Source organism: Eumetopias jubatus, unplaced genomic scaffold, assembly GCF_037043125.1.
Source record: "Eumetopias jubatus isolate StellerSeaLion01/CBP00866 unplaced genomic scaffold, mEumJub1_p1.0 scaffold_4, whole genome shotgun sequence".
Taxonomy (NCBI): domain Eukaryota; kingdom Metazoa; phylum Chordata; class Mammalia; order Carnivora; family Otariidae; genus Eumetopias; species Eumetopias jubatus.
Genome location: NW_028274810.1, coordinates 35,277,337 through 35,295,826, shown reverse-complemented (window position 1 = coordinate 35,295,826; position 18,490 = coordinate 35,277,337). Strand labels below are relative to the sequence as shown.

The following is an 18,490-nucleotide window of genomic DNA, read 5'->3' as shown; positions in this document are numbered from 1 at the left end:
AAAATCTAAATGTGTAGCACTGATCTATGCACTAGACTGATTATATTTGATCATATTCTTTTTTTTATCTTTTTTTCTTTTTTCTTTCTTTCCCTTTCTTTTCCCCTGGTTTTAGGTCTCTTCTGATTTGTTTAGTATATATTTTTCTGCGGTCGTTGTTACCCTGTTACCATATTGTTCTCGCATTCCTCTATTGTCCTCTGGACAAAATGACAAGATGGAAAAAATCACCTCAAAAAAAAGAACAAGGGGCAGTACCAACTGCCAGGGACCTAATCAATATGGACATTAGTAAGATGTCAGAACTAGAGTTCAGAATGACAATTTTAAAGATACTAGCTGGGCTTGAAAAAAGCATGGAAGATATTAGAGAAACCATTTCTGGAGATTCAAAGAACTAAAATCTAACCAAGTCAAAATCAAAAAGGCTATTAATATGGTGCAATAAAAAATGGAGGCTCTAACTGCTAGGATAAATGAGGCAGAAGAGAGAATTGATGACATAAAAGACCAAATGATGGAAAATAAAGAAGCTGAGAAAAAGTGAGATAAACAACTACTGGATCACGAGGGCAGAATTTGAGAGATAAGTGATACTATAAGTAGAAACAATATTAGAATAATTGGGATCCCAGAAGAAGAAAGAGAGAGGGGGGCAGAAGTTATATTAGAGCAAATTATAGCAGAGAATTTCCCTAATTTGGGGAAGGAAATAGTCATCAAAATCCAGGAGGCACAGAGAATCCCCCTCAAAATCAATAAAAATAGGTCAACACCCCAACATCGAATAGTAAAAATTACGAGTCTCAGAGACAAAGAGAAAATCCTGAAAGCAGCTCGGGACAAGAGATCTGTAACCTACAATGGTAGAAATATTAGATTGGCAAAGGACCTATCCACAGACCTGGCAGAGCACTAAATGAGAAAAATATGCAGCCAAGAATACTATATCCAGCCAGGCTGTCATTGAAAATAAAAGGAGAGATAAAAAGCTTCTAGGACAAACAAAAACTAAAGGAATTTGCAAACACGAAACCAGCCCTATAAGAAATATTGAAAGGGGTCCTCAAAGCAAAGAGAGACCCTAAAAGTAACATAGACCAGAAAGGAACACAGACAATATACAGTAATATTCACCTTACAGGCAATACAATGGCACTAAATTCATATCTTTCAATAGTTACCCTGAATGTAAATGGGCTAAATGCCCCAATCAAAAAACACAGGGTATCAGATTGGATTAAAAAAACAAGACCCATCGATATGTTGTCTGCAAGAGACTCGTTTTAGACCCAAAGACACTTCCAGATTGAAAGTGAGGGGGTGGAAAACCATTTACCATGCTAATGGACACCAAAAGAAAGCTGGGGTGGCAATCCTTATATCAGAAAAATTAGATTTTTAAACCAAATACTATAACAAGAGATGAGGAAGGACACTATGCCATACTTAAAGGGTCTATCCAACAAGATCTAACAACTTTAAACATCTATGCCCCTAATATGGGAGCAGCCAATTATATAAGGCAATTAATAACAAAAGCAAAGAAACACATTGATGATAATACAATAATAGGAGGGGACTTTAACACCCCCCTCACTGAAATGGACAGATCATCTAAGCAAAAGATCAACAAGGAAATAAAGACTTTAAATGACACACTGGACCAAATGGATTTCACAGATATATTCAGAACATTCCATCCATTTTGAAATGACTATTTTGGGATTTACAGAAGAGCTTAATGCTCATCTCATCATACTGACTTTTTCTGAAGAAAGTAAATGGCTTTCATGACTATTTATTTAATATGACCTGTACCGTAGCTCAGTTTTATTACTAAGATGTTAATAATTTATTGCTATAGCTGACAAGAGTTTATTTCTCTATAATAATACATTCTTCAGATTTTATTTTAAAACCTTTAAACATTAACTCTAATAAGAATTGTTCAATACCTATCAAATCATTTCAAACAAGAACAACAAAGGAAACATAAACTAAGCAGGTGACATCATTTCCCATTCAGTTGCCTCTGGAACCAAACCAGTGACTCAGATTTTATTTTCATCAAAGAAAGAAATACTTCAAGATATATTTTCGTCTGCTTGCAATTAGAAAATTATTTTCTAAACACATACAGGTTGATTACTTAAGATATAAAACATAAAAGGCTAAAACATGTTTCTAATGTGATTTTAAATAGATTTAAATAAGTTTTAAATGACTTAGAAATTTTTCAAATGTTCATCTATAATTGCCCCTACACAATAAAAGAATTTCAGAGCTGAAAACATCTATTATCTCATAGTTTTGTTTATATATTATTAAATAAGTGATTTGGCTGGGGTTTTTTTTCCATTGAATAGACAGATGGGCTGTTAGCTAATTTTTTGTATTAGGTAGCAGGAGATTTTATTAATTCATAAATGTAAATGAACTATGTCATTAAAGATTTAATGAAATATGTTATTCTTAATAGATACTAAACTATTTCATTTAGAATGATAATGCAAGGGTTTCCTTTTTTCCAGTGATTCACTACAAAATTACCTCTATCTAAAATAAATTTTTATACTCTATTTTAATTCACTTGATATTATTTTGCTGAAAGATGTGTTTAATGATTATCAATTAATTTAATTGATGTATTTAATGTATTTTTCTTTAGTGTACTACAACTTTCATATTCTTCTCTTAACATGACTACGTATTAAGTGTATGGTTTTTCTATAAAGAATGCTGATCTATATTTAGCAGTTGAATTCTTGGTTGAATTTCAACTGGACAAGAAAAACATATAGCTTACTCACCACTTTACCAGAATTAAGTAACCTTTCAGTCTGCCAATAAAAACAGCAACAAAAATACAACATTTGAGCCAGGGTTGCATTCCGGTTGGATGTATTATAATAATGACAAATTCACTCACTATAGCCAGGATATATTCCTGAAACAGATCCGATCTGTTCTGAATTGTTCAGTCTAGAGATTTCTTTTTGATAAGTTAATACATTAAGACAGATTTAAAAAAAAACAACAACTTACAGGAGGTCCAGTGTCCCCTTTTGGCCCTCTTAGAGTCTCCATTTCGAGCATTGTATTAAGATCTTCATAATAATAATCATAATCATAAAGGTCAGTCTCATAGGTACTTTCAATGGGGTAGGTAGCGTCAGGATCAAATTCACCTTCTTTCCTCAGGTCAAGGTGATTGTCCACAGCCGGCTCATCTGTCACTCTGTATAAGGTTGTGTTTAAAATCTGCTGTAGTTCCATGAGTTCATTAGTGTGTAGATTTGCTGTGATAGCCTTCTTGAGATTAGTAATTGTTTCCTGTTTCATATGTGGAAGAACAGATGATATCTTCTTAAATGGTGACAAACCAGTTACTCTATCATTATGTTGTGTGATATTGTCAGACACATTTGGGAGAGAACTAAATTTCTCCTTGCTATTTGTTCTTGCCTTATTGAGATGATGGGTCACCGATAGGCTTAAATTTGTCTGAGTATGTTCCTCAGTGATAATTTCTTTGGCCTGAATTCCATGGTTTACAAGATCCACAGCGGAGACATTGCTTGAATGAAGAGAGGTTGACTGAGATTTTGATATCTGGTGTCCTTGTTTATGGACTGTGGCAGAATCGTTAATTATGATATTTGGGATGCTTTTGCCTTTGGTAAATGTGTCCTCTGACAGCAATTTTTCACCAAATTGTTTGGGCAAACGAGAGTTTTCCAGTATCTCAGCTGGTATGATGGTTGTATGAAGAAGGCTTATCTCAGGGCAACAACGCTGCTTCACATATTTGCAATAATCTGCAGATGCTTCTGCAGAAGGAATAATATCCAACTGACATACTATTCCTTCAAAATGTACAGAATTATTATTCATACTTCCTAAGGTAAACACACTGTTAGAATCAAAAGTCTGAACTTCCAAAAGAGTCTCTCTGCTAAAATATTTCTTTCCACACTCAACAAACATTGAGACAACTTGGTTTCTAATAGTAATAGCAAATGAGTGCCATTGCTCATTGTGAAAACTGTAGTTGAAAAATACAGACTGCTTTCCTCCAAGGTATACTACTAATTTTTTAGGTAATAATTGCACTCCTAATTGCAGTCTATTTTTATTTCTAATGCTGAAAAGAAATGCATTGTTTACTCTATGTGACTGCAACCCAATTAATATTGTAAATGGCTGTTCTAAGATGACTGGTAAAATTTTCAAGAGAGGTGACTCAATGTAAGCATCATTTGTTAAAATGACACCTGATTCTGTTAAATGGAACCCCTGAGGTAATGGTGTAGGTGATGATGGTACAGCAGTCACTGATGATGAATGTCTTACATCTTTGCCTCCAAGGCCTAGCTGATGAAGAATATCTATGCCTGGGAATTAAAAAGAGAGAGAGAAAGAGAAAGAATCTTACTTTTATGCATTCACATGTTCATATAAATGTTTGAATATGAGAACATATTCCTTGTCTGTATCAACAGTAACCCCTAAAGTAAGCATGCTTTATCAATTTCCAGGTAATGAAAGATATGGAGAGGAAAAGTAAAATGTTATACTCATAATTTGAAACACACACATACGTACAAACATAGCCATGTGACTGTGCATGCACACACACGCACATGCACACACACACACACTAATATTCCTAAACCCAAAATTTAATAAATGTTCCCTCATTTTTCCTGATCAATTAGGAATCTTATTTGTTACTCCAATGAATATTACTTCTTTAATTTAAAACTTAAAATTTTATGATTTCTATGTTAAAGAGGAACAGGGGACGCAGTTACCAAAAAAAATTTATAACTTGGAAATCATTTTATAAATTAAGTTCACATAATCTTTAAACTATAGTTTTTCAGGCTATTTTCCCTTGTGGCCTTCTGGGAATTTACAAGTCATATAAAAGTTTTCCCTATGCCTAATACCTTCACTTTGCTACACATAGAGCATTCAGTCACCTTGATATCTCCTAGACAGGAGAACCTTAATTCCTATTGTTGATGATCACATACTTTTTCTTTCCATTCCAAGTTTCTCTTGCTTCCATTATTTTCTCAGTCCTCCATAGTAATTTTTATCCAAACAATTTTTAGACTTTTTCAATAATTATTATATAATATAGATTTTATGTAATACAAAATTTTATAAAATTATGGCCTTTCCTGGTTTATTTTTATTGCAGTGTTACAAATAGTATACTGTTTCTCTCCTTTATCCAATTATAAACTCTTAGAAGACAGGTTCTATGTCTGATTCATTATTGCATAGCTACTATTCTTGCCTTGAAAATAGTTCTACAATTTCTAGATTAATGAATATGCCCCACCAGGATTTTATCAGATGCCACATTTATCTCTGAGAGAGTCTTATAAAATAAAATACAATTTGTAAAGAATGATGAATCATTTCTTAGAGATATAGAACAGTTTAGTCAGCCATATGATCTTTATGATTTTGGAGGTTATAAACCTCCCACCTGTATCTTTGTACATATATAATTTCCAATAAGAAATGTCAAAGAATATTAATTCATAACTGTGATAACAGAAAAAAATAAACGTTTTTGAAGATTAGCCCAGACAATTGTGAATCATCTTAGTTTTTCTTTTATAAAAAATTAGTAGATATTTGATGTTCATGTTTATTACAAATAGTAAAGATAATGGCAAATATAACTCATGCATAATCTAGCAATACAATTAAAATGTTTTCTCAGCAGACAGCTTTACAAAATACTCAAGTGTTTTAAGGTTATAACAATCATCATATTTATAAAGTAGTTGTAGTTTTATAATAGTTTTAAAAGTTATAAATGTTTGTATCTAAGACACAGTATGACGGCAACTCTCAATCTTTTCCACCAAAACATTACTAACAGCAGTTTAGAATTATATATGTCTCCAGGAGTTTGGAGGAATATTTTAAAGAGGCCCCATAAAAACACAAAAAGTATCTTGACTTCTCATATTTTATAATTTAGGAAACACTATAATTTTACTCTGGCTATTTTTAATATAATATGACTATTTTTTAATATAAAACATAAATTACCAGTTAAATTAGTTAACTATCCCATCCCCAATCTTCATGGAAAATTTATACTTCTGAAACATGTCTGCTTAGTCTGTGACTTTGGGTACTCTTGCCCAATATATCTGCCTCTGTGGGTGTGCATATCTCAATCTGAGAAGTAAACTATGTTAGAAACACTACTCCTAGAAAAATCACAATGCTTAAAATATAATCATATATTATGTGAAAGTTATCATTCTAAGATGCCAGATAGGCTATCTTTACACAAAGGAAGTGCCACATTTATGTGGTATGATAACAAGAGCTGCTCCTTGCCCAAAGAAAACTTCTCCTTCTATTTAACAATAACCCCTGCTACATAGTACCTCAGATTTCCAATGCTCTTAAAGGAAATATTACTGGAAAGAGTATTATTTGAAAACTTCATTATATATATGTGTGCGTGTTTAATATTTCATATATATTTTTCCTTTAATTCTATTTTATTTGAGTTTTTATAACAAATAGCTGAGATTAAGAAAAAAATGGCTTTGAGAATTTGCTATTCAGTAAGTGTCTTGTTATTGAACCATTCTTGCATTCCTGAAATAAAATCTACTTGATGGTTGTATATTATTCTTTTGATACCTTGCTGGGTTCTTGAAAAATAGTGTATGTAGAACCATCACATCAATATTTATAAGTTAAGACTGCTCTGTGTTTTTTCTCTTATTGTACTATCTTTATCAGACTATAATATCGATTCATTATTTTCTATGGCCTAATTTAAATAGAATTTATTAGGCTATGTTTTAAAAACATAAAGTACAAATTAGATACCATTCTCTCATCACAATGCTAACAAGTTACATTTTAATAACAAAATCAGAAAACAAAGAAACAAACAAAACCCTTTAACTGGAAAATGTAAAGGTTTTCTCCTAAATCATTTGGATCAATGGGAAAATACAAATAAAAATTACATGGTTTTTAGAAAACAACAAAAACAAAAATACTGCAGATCAAAATCTATGGGATACAGCTCTAGAATTATCTTTTAGAAAAAAAGATTTATATTTTTATTCTGCTACCTTTAAAATTATAAATTTATACAATGTCCCTAGTCCTCTTTATTTAGACATATCTATTATTTCTTTCCTATGAACAGTGTTTCCTTTTTCTTCCTCCTCCCCTTTACCTTACCATCTAATATTAGCCAATAGAATTAGCGTTCTTAGCATTTACCTTTTTATTATTAAATATCCTGATAGTATTTTTTTTATTTGCTTTATCAGCTTTGGATAATATTAATTCCCAGCTTCTACATATAAGCCAATCAGCAAACTTAATATACCTCCTGTCTTTTTTCCCTCTTCCCCTCCCATTTGTCAAGGATTGTACCCCATTCCTACATTAATTCATATGGTAACTTATGCGCAGTTCTGTTCCCACATTTTCTTCTGATAAATATAGCCAGTCTTTTGCAGTCATTTTCTCAGTTATTTATTTTTGATGAAGTTATCCTCTATTATTAGTCTCTTCAAGAAGTATTCATGGGAAAATTTCCTGGATGTTTGACTTTTTAGGATTGTTTGTTGTTATCCTTGTATCCTAAATTTCATTGGATATAAAATTTTTTGCCAATACTTTCTTTCCTTAAATATCTTATAGATATGATTCCACTATCTTTAGGTGTGGAATGTTAGGATAGAAAAATCTGAAGTCAGCTAATTTTATTTCTCCCCTAAGTGACTCAATTTTTTTGTTACCAACATGCCCCAAAGAGAAGTTCTTTATCTTTGAAGTGAAGTGCAGATTTTATTAGGATATGGCTTCATATTGACCCTTCTGGATAAATGTTTCCAGGCATACAGTATGCCCATTTGTTGTATAGATCCAAGTTTTGTTGTTGTTGTTTACTTCAGCAAAGTTTTCATGAATTATATCCTTGAATATTTGTTCTATTTTATAGTTTTGGTTTTCTTCTTCAAAAATTCCTATTGTAAGTATGTTTAATCTCCATTGCTATCTTCTATTTCTATCATTTCTCTGCAATCTTTTAAAATATGTTATCTTCAGTTCTGCTATTTTCTCACTTCTGTCTTTACAGTGTTTCCTATAATGTTTAAACTCTCTTTGTGCTCCTTCCAATCTCATCTTGATTTATATTATAAAGGTTTTTTCCTACTACATCTTTTCTGAGTTCTACAAGCTCACAATTCATATCCATTTAATGTCTTGCCATATCTTCCTTCTCTTGAGTTCTTATATTTCTGTTTTATGATCTTCCTTCATAGAGGTGTTTTTTTTCCTTATGTGTGCATTCTCATTTTGCTGCTTTCCCCTATATTTTCCTTACTGTACCTTTCTATTTATGCTGTGCCAGTTGCTTTTAGTTACTTATTATTTCATAGCCCAACAATTTATAGAAGGATGCTGAGGGAGAAGACAGAGGGCCATGCCTTCCAATCTCAAAACCCAAAGGCTGTTTCAGCATTACCAGCATTCTTTCTCAAATGGCTTTTTGATATAGCCTCACCTTTTTCTCTAAATCAAACCTATCTAGCAGAACTTCTACAGCCAGCCCAGTTGGCAACACCTTACTCTCCTTCTCCTATATCTGCTCTCCTTCCCCTATATCTGCTCTCTTTCCCCTATGTCAGAATGAATCCTTCACCTTACAAAGTAGGTTTGTGCATGTTCTGAGATCTGTCCCCACTGAGCCACCTAGTTATTATCTGTACTTCTTTCTTGTACTTGCTCCTGGGCAGCTTCTGTCCTCCCCAGATCCTGTAGCACTTGTTTTGTACAGGGTATGCTCCTCATCTTTAAGAAGTGTGTGGTTATGCTGGCACTTATATGCTTTTCTCAGCGTATTTTGAGAGTTTGCAGATTTTATCAGTCCTCTAGTTTTGCGGAAAATGGAGTTTTCGGCGTTATTTACTATTTCATTCATCTTTTCTTTTCATATGATATCCAGAAACGGAAGTGGGAAGATAATATCTCATGGTTTCATGTTTATACTTAAAGTCTATACCTATTTCACAGATGAAGAATCTGAGGCCCAGAGAGATTACATAACCTAGTCAAGTCATATAGCTGATAAATAGTAGAAATGGATCCAATCAGTCCAATCAGTCTAGCTTCAAAGTCTATAATCTTTGCCCCACCACATTGCCTCACAGCCACTCTATGCTCCACATCACCTCCCTTGGCAAGCCTCGTGAATTAATCATAGTTATTTTTCCCACAGAATCTCACAGTGGGAATACTATCTAGTTAGCCACCAGAGTTGGATCTGAGTGGATATCTAAATGTGAATCCAGTTTTAAACTTTCAAATCTTAGTGTGAATATGTTTAGCAAATGCTTTGAGCAGATATTGATAGAACAGAGAACTCTTAAGGATAAAAGGTACAGATGAGAGGGAGTGGGGAGAACAGGAGAAAGAAAGTCTCCTATCAGAGGACAGACTCTTTATTGTTAATTTAGGTCTGACCCTGGATATCATGAAACTGCAATTTGGAAGTTAAATTTAGATCATTGGTTATGTGGGAAACAAAGGCAGAAGAGAAATTATTAAATTTCCTTACTACCTACAGCCCATTGACAAGTCCTTGAAACAGGCAGAGTGACATTCCTCTAGGGACTCAACTGCCTCAATGTTAATACTTTGCTAAGGGTAAAAGGCAACGTTAGCCCAACCCCCAGGATCCTGTAAGTCTACTTTAACATATAAAAATTCCTTTAGAAATTTCCTTTATCTCTAACCCCACCAAAATATCTGTTGGCAATCTCCCCCCAAGCATATGGCCTACCAATACATATATCTGAAAAGTCTCATGACTAAGATTTTATTAGATGGTAATAAATAACTTTCCCAACAATAGCTAGCCCCCTCAAGGTCCTAGAAACCTTGCTTCCAAAATTCCTTAGAGACTTACACTATCCCTAACCCCCTCCCAACTTGAAAGTATATAATGGGCCACTCCTCATGACCCCATGGCACCTCTTTCTGCCCACAGGTCCTGTCCCCATGCTTTCATAAAACCACCTTTTTGCACAAAAGACGTCTCAAGAATTCTTTCTTGGCTGTCAGCTTCGAACCCCAATATCTTTTCCTATATCAATTGGTACTGATGAATACAGCAAGAAAAAACTTAGTTGTCTATAGTAAGTTACTTGTTTCATGAGTGGCCCTAACCACAAAATCAATCCAGTTTGTGTCACTTAGGAAATCAGTTACTATTTAAAGAACACTGATTACCAACTAGGCACTTCATTGAGTGCTTTGCATTTTTTTTCATTAAGAAAGTTTTTCCCTTTAGAAATTTTTTTCTAAATAATTTTTTATTTGAGTGTAGTTGGCACACAATGTTACATTATTTTCAAGTGTACAACATAGTCATTCAACAAATCTATATGTTATGCTATGCTTACCATAGCATAAGTGTAGCTCCCATCTGTCCCCATACAATGCTATTACAATACCATTGACTATATTCCCTGTGCTGTACCTTTCATCCCCATGACTTCATTCCATAACCGGAAGTCTGTATCTCATACTCCCCTTCATCCATTTTGCTCATCTCTCCACCCCCCTTCCCTCTGGCAACCATCAATTTGTTCTCTGATTTATAGCTCTAATTCTGCTTTTTGTTTGTTTATTTGTTTGTTTTGTTTTTCAGATTCACGTGTGAGGGAAATCATATGGCATTTGTCTTTCTCAGTCTGATTTATTTCTCTTGTGCTTTGTATTTTTTAAAGAATAAAAATAATAGCAGAATTTGTTAGTTCTATGTACCAAGCACTGTTCTCACAACTTTATTAAGCCACGTAATGCTCACAATAACCCTATGAGGTAGGTACTATGGCTAACTCTATCTGACAGTCATAAAAACTAAGTCACAGAGAATTTGAATAACTTTACTAAGGTCACCCTAGTAGGAAGTGTAGAGGCAGAATCTGAAAGCAGGCAGACCCCCTGACTCAATCTCTCAGCATGGCAACTTCTAGGAATGCATATGTCATCTAACAGCAGAGCTGATTTTATCTCTTTTACCTATTTGCTTCTCAAACAGAGAATAAATCATGGTGTCACCAAGACAACGGGCTTTGCTCTTTTTACTGTAAACACCAAGCCTAATGACTTCACCCAAAACATGATTTCAATAACCACATATGCTGACTCACAAACCTCTCTTCTGGACTTGCATATCCAATTGCCTACTGAATTTATGCAGTAGAGATTAGGTGTCCTGCAAGTACTTCTAACTTAATATATTTTCCCCATGTGTTCCTCTTACTTTAATGCCTCTCTTAGTGAAGAACCCTACTACCAAACCACCAGCCAGAGTGATATTTTTATAGTCAATTATATCATGCCAATCTCCTGAAAAAAAATCCTCCCATGGCTTCCTGTTACAGTAAAAATACAATCCAACTCTTTACATGGTGTAGGAGACCAATGTGGTCAGCTCCCTTCTTTCCTCTCTTATCTCATCTCTTTTCATTTCATCCCACCTTACTTTGCGCCAGCCACACCAGTCTTTTCTTATTCCTTCAAACCACTAAACTCATTTTGAATTCGTGGCATTTGCACTTATTGTTCTTTCTGCTTAGAATGCTCTAAACCTTTCATTTATTCATTCAGATCTAGGCTCAAATGTGACCTCTTCAGAGAGGACTGCCCTGACAACAATGCCTAAAATATAAAATTGTCCTCCTCCTTGCCCCAGTGACTCTCCAACATCTTACTATACTTTTTTTTTTTTTCCTCACAGGACAGAAAATTTAGGGGGTGATATATATAAATATATCATATATTATATATATCACATTTTATATGTATGTGTGTGTATATATATATATATATATATATATACACACACACACACACACACACACACACAGACTTGCCTGTTGCTTTGCTCCCCAGTTGAAATGTAAATCCATGACGGTACTTCATCTTTTTTTACTGTTATATTCCAACATATAGAATAATGACTAAAACAAAGTAGGTCCAAAATATTGCTTGAATGAATGAATGAATCAATACAGCCATCTAACCCAAAAACCTGCTAATCACCTTTAATACTTCCTTTCCACCCATTCTCCATACCTATTCAGTCACCAAGTCCAACACAAACCTTAGTTAAGCTCTCTTTATCCTTAGATTATTATCTTAGTCTCCTAATAGATTTCTCTGCCTCTTTTAAGACACCCTTATCCAATCTGTCATCCACACTACTGCCAGAGAAACCTTTCTCTCTTTGTAGAGAACAAAATGAACATTTAGTTCATGACACTGCTTCCTATAATACATCAGTGGTTCTCAAAGCTTTCAGTGTAAAACTGAAACTTCTTTTTTTTTAAAGATTTTATTTATTTATTTGAGAGAGAGAATGAGATAGAGCATGAGATGGGGGAGGGTCAGAGGGAGAAGCAGACTCCCTGCTGAGCAGGGAGCCCGATGCGGGATTGGATCCCAGGACTCCAGGATCATGACTTGAGCCAAAGGCTGTCGCCCAACCAACTGAGCCACCCAGGCGCCCAAACTGGAACTTCTTATTTCAGCCCTCAGGAACTTAGTGATCTAACCCCTGCCTGCATTTCCAGTCTCATATCTCATGCCTTCCTAATGAGCTTTCCCCTTTTTAATTTATGCTAAACATCAAAGGTGATCAAACCCAAAAGATCAGAACAGGAAAACTTAGAATGTAGGGAAAAAAGGATCACTCTCCACAAGAGAATATACTAGAAATAAAAAAGAACCAATAAACAAGGAATGAAGTATCCATGCTCTTTCAGCCTTATGGATGTCCTGTTTTTAAAAAAATCTTTTATCATTTTTCATGCCCTCACTCTTTCATTAAAAGATTATGACTTCATTTTAAAATGATTTTTGTGTTAAGATATTCCATGGAACTGTGTATGTCTGTGACACCGTTGATGAGGTTGAGCAGATTAGCATATTTAAGATTATCCTTATAATTGTGAGTGGTATGGTAGCCTTATTGCAAACTGCCAAATTATGCAAGTGAATCACTGGGACCCCCTGTCCTGATTTCATTTTCCCCAGCCCTTCTTTTCCACCATTTCCACTATGGCACCCAAAGTCCACTACTTATGTAGTAAAAATTTAACCTTGCCCAAAGAGCAGTCAGACATTTGTCCTCAGCTCCTAGGAGGCACTCTCTAAGCCCTTGAATATCTTGCCTGATAAAAATATCTTTGTTTATCTGAGGGTTGTGGACCATACCAGATAGTCCAACAATGTGATTTATGGTAAGGGCTTTGGTCATGTGGTATCTGTTCAACCTCAAGAGGGACTGGAAACTGAGGTCAGCTACATGGGCAGTCCACCCTGTCTATGTGACAGAGCCCCAGTAAAGACTCTGGACATGAGGGCCCAGGTGAGTTTCACCAGATGGCAATATTCTGTGCATACTGTCACATATCATTGTGGGACAGTTGGCACTGACTCCTGGGAGAGGACCACTGGAAGCTCCATAGGTGGGACTTTCCTAGACCCTAACCCATGTGTCTCTTCTGTGGGCTGACTTCAATCTCTATTCTTTTGCTGTAATAAACTATAACTGTGAGTATAACAAATTTCACTGGGTTCTATAAATCCTTCTAAAGCATTACTGAGACTGAAGGTTGTCTTAGGGACCCTCAAACTTGCAGTTGGTGTCAGAAGTAGCTTGGTCTTGCTGACTGCCCCCTAGTATACTCTAGCCCTTACACATTTTTCCTTCAGTGGTACCTGCTCACTCCATGGCATTCTCCACTCTCACGTTTTTTTCTTTTCTTTTTCTTAAATTTCTTGCTATATCAAAATGTATCTGTGTTTAAAAAAAATAAATCCCATTCTTTCAGAGCCCTGCTAAGTATATCTCTTCATGCCAAATTTACTTATCTTGTAAGATGCAGTTCAAGTGTTACCTCCTCTGTAAGTCTTCAGTGTTTGTGTAGTTTTTGTTTGTTGTTTTTTGTTATACACTAAGGACAAATAGATCATACTCAATTTGCTAATAAAATCAATCTTCTAAGCCTGCGAGGCTGATGCTGAGATGTAGGCACAGACATTCCAACCTTGCTTGCCTTTCATTTGAACTTGTATGGTAGGCACCATTGATACTATTATCACTAGTTAGAAGAAAAGAAAAGGGGAGAGAGGTAAGAAGAGAGGAAAATGGGAAGAGAGATAGAAAGTGGGGAGAGGAAGGAAGAATAGGAAAGGAGAGAGAAAAAGGAAAAACTGAGTCTCAGCAGATGATAAAATTATGACTAATTCCCTAGTATTTGACTTTAAATCCAGTGGCTATATAATTAACTCTATGGTGCCTAAAGAAATAGATATGGGAGAGCCAATTGTTATACTTGTTTTACAAGTCTTACAAGCACTTCTTTTTATAAGAGAACCAAGGAAACATTGTAGCTGTCAATATTCAACAGTATTCTATCATAAAATGGAGGAACAATAGTAATATTATGTTTGCCCTTCAAAAATGTAAGGATTCTTATATTTCTTAGTATGTGGTAGCATGAAAGATTTAAAAGTTATCAACTTTTAGATAAAAGTAAAGAGTAATATCACTTGACAGGGTATAATAAATTACAGTGTTAACTCATTAAATAACTAAATTAATATAATATAGCACTTAATAAATTCTCAGTTTAAAATTTTTATATATCTGGGTCAGCAAAATATCCAAGCTATATTCTCTCTAGTTTGTAGAAATGAAAGAATAGAATGATTGTTTATTTTATTTATTTATTTATTTGAGAGAGAGAGAGAATGAGAGATAGAAAGCACGAGAGGGAAGAGGGTCAAAAGGAGAAGGAGACTCCCTGCTGAGGAGGAAGCCCGATGTGGGACTCAATCCTGGGACTCCAGGATCATGACCTGAGCCGAAGGCAGTCGCTTAACCAACTGAGCCACCCAGGCGCCCTGAATGATTGTTTAAAATAAAATCACAAAGGGGCACCTGCACCCAGGTCAGTCAGTTAAGCATCTGCCTTCAGCTCAGGGCATGATCCTGGAGTCCCAGGATGGAGCCCTGCATCAGGCTCCCCACTCGGCAGGGAGTCTGCTTCTTCCTCTGACCCTCCCCCTCTCATGCTTTCTCTCTCTAACTCTCTCTCTCTCTCAAATAAATAAAATCTTTTTAAAAAAATAAATAAAATCACAAAGTTGTAAATAAGAAAAATAACATAAGCCTTAATATATTTTCATTGCCCATTTACCCAAATTGATTAAATTAACCAGATAATTGTCCAATATCCACTTTCTATTGTTCTATATAGTCTCAGCCAAATACTCAGTGCTAGAATCAAGACTCAAATACAAGCTGCCTGGCTTCCAGCTCACTGAGTTAAGGAACTAAAGGAAGTTGCTTAAATTCAACGATTTTAGTTTATTTCAGTTTTTCAATATTATGAGCATATGGGAAAAAGGAGGGATCTTGAGTATTCTTTTTTCCTTAAAAAAAAAATTATCGTGTCTTCATCATTTAACAGGCATGCACTAAACACTTGACATATATTCTCTCATTTTACCCATACAACAACCCTATGTAGTAAGAACTATTGTTATCTTTACTTTGGAGTTGCTGAAAATAAGCTCAGAGTATTTAAGGGACTTGCTCCAGATCACATAGCTAGCAAGCACTGGAACCTGGCTTCTAGCTCTAGAACACCTGTGCTTTATTAAGCACCACTGTCACACTGGGTATGTGTGACTTTAAAGTATTCCTACTGTAAATAACACATCTATTATGGATAAAGAGATAAAAGCAAACTTATTCATAAAATGAGAAATGAAGCTTTATCCTATGTGTAAAGATTTTGGTTAAGTGTCCATAAGGCGTTTCAGCAGAAAATCCTTAGAGTAACTGCAGCTAGAATGAGCTGATTCTCTGTTAATAATAAACACATTTTGGATTCATTTCCACAGGAAATACTCTTTTTGGAAATAGTATTCTACACACAGAGATTTCTATACATGTGGTTTTCATACTTAGGGATCATGAGCCTGAGAATGCTGTGCATGTTGAGGATTAGCTACATGTCTTGCATGTTGTACGTTATCCTGTAGAGGTACTGCAGCTAGGTCCATCTCTGGTGGCCAGCCCACCAACACAGACTGAGTAATAAGGAAAGCAGACCTTGTCAGATAAGAAAAGGGATCTGTCTCTGCCAAATACTCAGAAAACTCAGCCTTAAATAAATTTTTCCTTGAAACAGAATCATGTATTCAATATAGGTTGTACCTAAAACTTGATTATAAAACAAATGCAAAATTTAAAGATATTTATTTATTTATTTATTTATTTATTTGAGAGAGAGAGAGCACTCATGCACATGAGCAGGGGAAGGGGCAAAGGGAGAGGGAGAAGTAGACTCCCCACTGAGCAGGGAGCTCCACATGAGACTTGATCCCAGGACCCTGGGACAATGACCTGAACCAAAGGCAGATGCTTATCCGACTGAGCCACCCAGGGGCCCCATAAAATTAAATTTATTAACAAAGTATTTTAAATTATTTTCTTGGCTGTGTTAAAGCTTCAAGGAATAACTGAAAACAGGGCAAATAAGAGATGTTTATATCTGTTTGGTCTTAAATCTCACTAAAATGAGAATAAGGAAATGTGCTCTAAACCTACCTGGGCAAAAGGAATGGCTGGAAGAGACAACAGCAGATAAGAGATATCAATAAATTCTTGAAAGATGAAAAGCACAGGAAGGAATTAGCAAAACTGAAGAAAAAAAAAAACTGAAGACTAAAGGCTTGTAGCGTAGCATTGTAAGTGCTAATGCAGGTGGGCCAACTCACATCCCAAAACCCTGAAAAGGCTCAAGAACTGAAGGTGCCAAGTCAGTGAATTTAGGAGGAAGGCAGGGGGCTTCAAGTGGGGGTGGGGGTAGTAGGTGGTAAAAGTATGTATAAGAAACTTTGAAACCACAACAGAATACTAAAGCTTACTTGTGTAGAAATATTGAATCACTCATAGCAGTAGATGGAAGAGAAGCACCATAATGAGAACAAGGGGATTCAGTTAAACTCTCTGTACTGAAAGATGAGACAGCCCCTCTTGCCCCCACCAGTTATATAACTTAACTCCAATAACAGAGGCAACCAGGATTATACTCCACAGGTAAGATACTGAAGAATTCTTCTCTAAAGAAACTGTACAACCTTAGACACTTGTGGGTCCAACAAGAAAATGGTCAGCTAAGTTCCTACTGCAAGGCCCTCTATGCAAAATATACCAGTTAGTAAGCTTACCCATGAAAGCAGTTTCCAAACATATTTTTAGTGCCTTACTTTTAAATGACAAAACAGGTGGTACAGACATAAAAACTTTTTCCAACACAAAAGACAGACCAAAACAAACAAAAATTTGTAGGAAAGAAAGGCAATGCGGGGAGCACAAGAAAAGTTCAAGAAAGTTATTTTTTTAAAAGATTTTATTCATTTGAGAGAGAAAGAGAGTAAGCAAGAGAGAGAGGGAGAGAGAGAGAGAATGAACACGAGCCAGGGGAGGGGCAGAGAAGCAGACTACCCACTGAGCAAAGAGCCCACTGTGGGACTTGATCACAGGACCCTGGGATCATGACCTGAGCTGAAGGCAGATGCTTAACCAAATGAGCCACCCAGGTGCCCCCAAAAAGTTAATCTATCTTTACATACATAAGAGTAGATAGTGCATCAAAGAAACAAGAACAAGATGCTATCTTTCTTTCTTAAAGAACAATCTGAGTAAGAACGCTCTTAAAAATATAAATACAGCAGAAATAAAAAAAATTAAATGTTTGGAATAGTGACTCATGAAAATCTAATTATAAAATATAATAAAAAACAAAGAGGGGAAATAAGAGCTAAAAATAAGAATATAAGGATCCCAGATCCTTTTTTTTTTAATGTAACTAGAACTTAAATGTCTCATTTTTATTTTTTTCATTTTTTTTATTAACATAGAATGTTTTACTTGTCTCAGGGGCACAGGTCTGTGATTCATCAGTCTTACACAATTCATAGCACTCACCATAGTACATACCCTCCCCAATGTCCATCACCCAGCCACCCCATTTCTCCGACCCCCCACCACTCCAGCAAACCTCAGTTTGTTTCCTGAGATTAAGAGTCTCTTATGGTTCGTCTCCCTCTCTGGTTTCAAGCTGTTTTGTTTTTCCCTCCCTTCCCCTATGATCCTCTGTCTTGTTTCTCAAATTCCTCATATCAGTGAGATCATATGATACTTGCCTTTCTCGGATTGACTTATTTCACTTAGCATAATACCCTCTAGTTCCATCCACGTCGTTGCAAATGGCAAGATGTCATTTTTTGATGGCTGCATAATATTCCATTATATATATATATATATATATATATATATATATATATATATATATATATACACACCACATCTTCTTTATCCATT

The 18,490-nt window shown here is 35.2% G+C and overlaps 1 protein-coding gene across 1 annotated transcript in view; it reads right to left on the bottom strand.

Moving 5' to 3' along the window:
* Window positions 1-18,490, bottom strand: part of COL24A1 (collagen type XXIV alpha 1 chain) — a 381,932-nt gene that overhangs the window by 342,486 nt on the left and 20,956 nt on the right. The window contains exon 3 of the mRNA XM_088022947.1: window positions 3,049-4,397. Within this exon, the coding sequence (XP_087879073.1) occupies window positions 3,049-4,397 (1,349 nt within the window). The remainder of the gene's footprint in view (window positions 1-3,048; window positions 4,398-18,490) is intronic.